General features: G+C 39.3%; 1 protein-coding gene across 1 annotated transcript; it reads left to right on the plus strand.

Annotated features, from left to right (window-relative positions):
- Nucleotides 1–1,579: 1,579 nt before the first annotated feature.
- On the plus strand, nucleotides 1,580–5,255 carry LOC117815923 (sterile alpha motif domain-containing protein 9-like). The gene is made up of 2 exons (XM_034687950.1): nucleotides 1,580–1,620; nucleotides 2,386–5,255. The coding sequence occupies exons 1-2, from the start codon at nucleotides 1,618–1,620 to the stop codon at nucleotides 5,113–5,115; spliced, it is 2,733 nt and encodes a 910-aa protein (XP_034543841.1). The 5' UTR covers nucleotides 1,580–1,617; the 3' UTR covers nucleotides 5,116–5,255.
- Nucleotides 5,256–6,304: the final 1,049 nt, after the last annotated feature.

A 6,304-nucleotide genomic window follows, 5' to 3' on the forward strand; every position in this document is an offset into this window, starting at 1 on the left:
TATTTTCTTGTATGTGTCAGGATCATAGACTGTGAATAAAAATGGACAGCGTTGCTCCGCCTCTTCCCGTTGTACGGTTCCGAAGCCCAAAAATTCCCGCTCCTGGGCGCAGCCATTGTGCAGCCAGAGCAGGGAGCACAGACAGGGACAGGAAAAGACTTAACAGACTGGTCAGGAGGGCCAGTTCTGTCCTGGGCTGTCCTCTGGACTCCATAGAGGAGGTGGGTGAGAGGAGGATGTTCGCCAAGCTGACATCCATCATGGACAATCCCTCTCACAGTCTCATGCAGGGGGCAGGAGACTGTGGGGTCCCTGAGCAGCTCCTTCAGCAGCAGACTGAGACTCCCACCCTGCATGAGACTGTGGGGTCCCTGAGCAGCTCCTTCAGCAGCAGACCGAGACTCCCACCCTGCAGGACGGAGCGCTACCGCAGGTCCTTCATCCCATCTGCAATCAGACTGTTTAACACCAGCACTGCTGTGTCCCGTTAATCAGCTGTTCTCATCTTTCATTACACTACATGGAAGTTACTATGTGACTCGGCACATTCACAAATAATTACTGTATCCATCAGAATCACACTGTTCTTCATACTGTGTATGTTTGTTTTGAAATAACCTGGTGCAATTTTTATCTGTGCAATAACTTACCGTATCTATTTATCAGATAGAAGTGTACATAGTGTGTATATATCTGTAATAATTGCCATATTTTATTTCATTCTACTTTATTTTATTTTATTCTATTTTATTTTATATTATTCTATTTCATTTTATATTTATTTTATTTTATTTATTCTATTTTGTTCTGTTTTATTTTATATTATTCTATTTTATTTTATCTTTATTTTATTGTATATTATTCTATTTTATTCTATTTTATTCTATTTTATTTTATTCTATTTTATTTTATTTTATTATATTCTATTTTACCCTTGTCTTTGCTATTACTATTGTTATTATATTTTTTAACTATGTTAGTACATTGTTGTATTCCCCTGTCCCCTTGTTGTTTTATTCTATTTTATTTTATTTTATTTTATTTTATTCTATTTTATTCTATTTTATTCTATTTTATTCTATTTTATTCTATTTCATTTTATATTATTTTATTTTATTCTATTTTATTCTATTTTATTTTATTCTATTTTATTTTATTTTATTATATTATATTTTACCCTTGTCATTGCTATTATTATTGTTATTATATTTTTTAACTATGTTAGTACATTGTTGTATTCCCCTGTCCCGTGTTCTAAGCTGCTGTAACAAAAGAAATTTCCCCCCAATGGGGGACTAATAAAGTATATCTTAACTTAACTGTTATGAAACATTTTTAAAAGCAAACTGAAGACCTACCTTTTAAGTCTCACTTTTAACCAAGCGGCAACCTCCGGTCTCAAACTATGAAGCCCATGCGAAAATGTTATAAACTGCAACTCATGAAGAATCCGCTTGAGACTGGCTGCAGAAACACCGGAAACCACGTAGACTTTAATTCTCTTCATGAAGTAAACGAAAACAGGGAGTGGCGTTTCAGGATATTGGTATGAGGAAATGAAACTTAACTCAGCACTTCATCCGGAGCCAGGGAAGAGGCAGAAGCTGTGGTGTGAAAATGGTGAGTAACCAGCTGAGTTTTGGACATATTGTAGTTTTTGTGGCTAAATTTGATATATATATATATATATATACAGAACATTCTATACATTTTGTGTCTCTGTAAAGCTGTAAAAGTCAGAGAAGGATTTTAAATGTTCTGATTGCCACGTGTTCACCGGGGCTACTGCTTCATGGGCATGCAACATAGCCATAGGCTAGGGCGGTGCTCTTGTTTTCGGAGTTTGACATCATACTAAGGGAGAAGCTGAATGAGAATGGATAAATCATGATTATAATCATAGATCTATATACGTAGATGTCGCATTGAATAGCTGTCAATATGTAACGTGCGAGCGTACATGTAGAAAGATGCCTCTTGATTGTTGTAATTTTGAAGATATTAAGATTAAGAGTTTTCCATGAGGCACAGCTGACTTTATTGACGTTAGTGTGTTGATTTTGGTCTGGATTATGTGTTCAAATGTACATAGAAAGATGCTTCCTGATTGTTGTTATAAAACCATACCGGTATAGTCAGATTTTTTTTAAATGAGTCATCCTCCTATTTACGTCAACCAACAAACAAACAGCACATAACAAGACATGACAGATACAATTAAAAAGTGCGTCAGTCCCAGAAGTGAACGTGTGGGATTAGTGACTGATGAAAGTTTTACATAATGGCCACAACAAACATCTCAGCAGTAAAAAAGCTCAATACATAATGAAGTGTTCAGTACTTTGAGTTTAACTTGAGGAAACTAACTGCATGTCTTTATTTCAGAATTTGGAGGAAGGCCTGCCACCTGATATCAACAATCAAGATAAACGACAAATGAAAGAAAAGCTGGAAGTCATGGACAACTTACCAGGATCACCATGCAGACCATACCAATTTGGTTATTACCATGACACCCATAGATACATAGAGAACTACATTCTTAATGTCACAGAGTCTGGTCCCTTAGACTTAATTGAACCCTGTCACGAGTTCAAGGCTTTTGTCAATGTAACAGATGAAACTAGAATGGGCAAGTTCAGTTATGAGGTTATTCGCTTTGCTTCTGCCTGCATGAATAGCCGCACCAATGGTACCATCCACTTTGGAATAGGGGACAATCCAGACTTCATCCATGGCCAAGTCCTTGGAGTGGTGGTAAAAGACAAAGAGGCTTTTATACATAAACTTAAAAAAGCCATTGATTATTGTTTTGAGCTTAGATACAAACAGGATGCTCAAAGTTGCATCAGAACTCCCCGATTTGTTGAGGTTCTCAACAAGAATCAGACATCGTCATACAAATGTGTAATTGAAGTGGACATTGTTCCTGAATCTCTTATCTGTGAGGAAAACTTTTACTGCGTTGTAAATTTGGATGAACTAATAGACAAAAAAAAAGGTAAAGAAAGAGTCCCTAAAACAAAATCAAGGAAATTGTTTGTCAGAGATGGCGGCAGCAGCCGAAATCTCCTTTCAAAAGTCACATCTGACACACCAATGGTAGTGTACGACAAGTTCAATGCCGGGAGGTCCAAACTGTTTGATCGCCGAAAACAAGCCGAACTTAAAGTGATAAAAAGCAGCACTCAGGGATCTAGACTAAGTTACATGATCACTGGTGGATCTCTCTCTTTAGACAAGTCGCAGGTATTGTATTTTAAAAAGTATTTAATAGTAGCAAACAAGTCACATCCAATGCAGCTTAAATCACTTGGATTTCTGACTGAGCTCAATCCAACAGCTGTTTTAGACTTTGACCCAGAATCGGCCACAAATGGTTTACAGAGGCACTTAGCAAAGCAGAGTACTGTATTTGTTAATTTACCTGTAAGGTACAAAGTTAAAAAAAAAGGAGTCCAGGACATTGCTGAAGACTTGAAATTAACACAAGGAACCAGCTGGGTGTTCTGCAATGGAGGTATTGAAGACGAGAGTCCGTCAGACATAGACCAGTGGTTTGAGGAAAAGGGAGCATCTGTTCTGGACGTGGTCTCCTTCTTGTGCCGTACAGATGTGCTTCCAAACAAGAGATTCCTTGTTGTTTTCTTAATTCTGTCAACAGTGAGTGATCAGATGGACCCACTTGTTGAGACCTTTGTTAAATTCTACAATGAGCTTAAAGGCAAAGAGCAAATCCTTTGTTTATGTGAAAATGAAAAAGCATTTACCTCCTGGAGAGACTTAATTGAGGCTCGGTGTAAAATCGACATCTCTGATAGATGCATATATGAGCTGAGTTTTCCTGAGATCAATGGCACTGTCCTCAGTCTTTTCTCTGAAAACCGTAGATCCAGACGTTTCCTGCCCTGTGGTGGGGGAAGCAGTGTGCTATTAGGGAGTGAAGTGGAGCATAGTCTGAATACCTTGGAGGTTCTGTGTGTGAACCAGTGTGAGGGAGGAAATGAGGACAAACTTCAAACAGAGGAGAACTTTTACAATGGGGGAAAAGTATCATGGTCGAATTTGTACTTCTTAGAAAAATATGGATCCAAATCGTTCATTAAACGGGAAAGGTTTGACTACATTATCAAGACAGTCATACCAGAATTGTGCTCCCAGACGAAAGCCTGCGAGTTGTTCCACCTCATGCATGTACCTGGATGTGGTGGGACGACTTTGGCCATGCATACTTTGTGGGATCTCCGTCACAGTTTCCGTTGTGCTGTCCTCAAAAATTGCAGTGCTGATTTTGTTAAAGTAGCTGAACAAGTAGTCAAACTTTTGATGTATGATCACAAGGACCAACTCCCACGGGTCCCTGTTTTGCTAATGCTAGATGACTTTGACGACAAGGAAAAAGTCTTTGAACTCCAGCAGCTCATTGAAAAAGAATGTGCAAATAAAGACATCCGGTCCAAGACTGCACAGGTCATTCTCCTGAACTGTATGAGGTCTGAGTCCCCTGTACCAACTGCACAATCTGGAAACACAGTTTTCCTCGGCAATAATCTCTCTGATAATGAACAGAGACTGTTTGAGGCAAAACTGATTGAAGTAGAAAAAAAACGCAAGAATGTTGAAACATTCTATGACTTCATGTTCTTGAAGAAAAACTTAAAGTCAGAGTATGTTGAAGGTGTGGCCCGCAACACCTTGAAGAACTTTGATGTGAATCAGAAACATGCACAGCTCCTGGCTGTTTTGGCTCTGCTCGGTGTTTCTCGCAAGGGTTCCTCTCTCCCCATCTCTCTCTGTGAAGAATTTCTAGATCTTAAACCCAAACCAGTTTGTGGCTCTGTCGAGGTTGAAGAAGGATTTGAAAAATTTTCCCCTCTGATTGCCAGGTGTTCAGTTCACTATTTGAAAATAATTCACCCAAGATTAGCCCGGTACTGTCTACAGGAACTCACAAAAACACACAATGTGAGCATGGCTGAAATACCTAACTTCCTACCGACCACAAACGCACTCTATGAGAGCACTGAAGGCGTAGACAAACTCCTAAAAGATGTTCGCCAGATTTTGATGAAGAGATGTCATTCTCTAGAGGAGGAATCTCAGTCTTTTTCATGAATTCACGATATTAAGCACTGGCTGAAGAATGGCTTCACAAACTTCAAGAAAAAGCTTAGTAGCATATAAGTTCATTGTAAAAACTCAAGTAAAAAAAATTAAAATACAATACAATACAATACAAAAAAAAAATACAATTTAGATAAATACAACGTTACAAATGGAATTTAGATTAAATAGCAGAATAGTTGACATGGTGTGATTATGGTTAGTGTAAGAGCCAGATTCATGTTTTGGGTCAAGCTTTGAAACACATTGTTTATTGTGCCACAAGGTGTCATCGTTTTGCTCATTAAGGGCACAGGTATAAAAGTACGTCACCGCCTGGGTATCAGATGTGTGTCTTGACCCGGAAGGGCAGTTTGTTTTTGACTGTTGTCACGTTGTTTCGTTGTCACGTTGTCGTTGTCACGTTGTCGTTGTCACGTTGTCGTTGTCACGTTGTTTCGTTGTCACGTTGTCGTTGTCACGTTGTTTCGTTGTCAAGTTGTTTCGTTGTCACGTTGTCGTTGTCACGTTGTTTCGTTGTCACGTTGTTTCGTTGTCACGTTGTTTCGTTGTCACGTTGTTTCGTTGTCACGTTGTTTCGTTGTCACGTTGTTTCGTTGTCACGTTGTTTCGTTGTCACGTTGTTTCGTTGTCACGTTGTCACGTTGTCACGTTGTTTCATTGTCACGTTGTTTCGTTGTCACGTTGTTTCGTTGTCACGTTGTTTCGTTGTCACGTTGTTTCGTTGTCACGTTGTCGTTGTCACGTTGTTTCGTTGTCACGTTGTTTCGTTGTCACGTTGTTTCGTTGTCACGTTGTTTCGTTGTCACGTTGTCGTTGTCACGTTGTTTCGTTGTCACGTTGTTTCGTTGTCACGTTGTTTCGTTGTCACGTTGTTTCGTTGTCACGTTGTTTCGTTGTCACGTTGTTTCGTTGTCACGTTGTCGTTGTCACGTTGTTTCGTTGTCATGTTGTTTCGTTGTCACGTTGTTTCGTTGTCACGTTGTTTCGTTGTCACGTTGTCGTTGTCATGTTGTTTCGTTGTCACGTTGTTTCGTTGTCACGTTGTCACGTTGTCACGTTGTCTCGTTGTCACGTTGTTTCGTTGTCACGTTGTTTCGTTGTCACGTTGTTTCGTTGTCACGTTGTCGTTGTCACGTTGTCGTTGTCACGTTGTCGTTGTCACGTTGTTTCGTTGTCA

Source organism: Notolabrus celidotus, chromosome 7 (genome assembly GCF_009762535.1).
Source record: "Notolabrus celidotus isolate fNotCel1 chromosome 7, fNotCel1.pri, whole genome shotgun sequence".
NCBI classification, from domain to species: domain Eukaryota; kingdom Metazoa; phylum Chordata; class Actinopteri; order Labriformes; family Labridae; genus Notolabrus; species Notolabrus celidotus.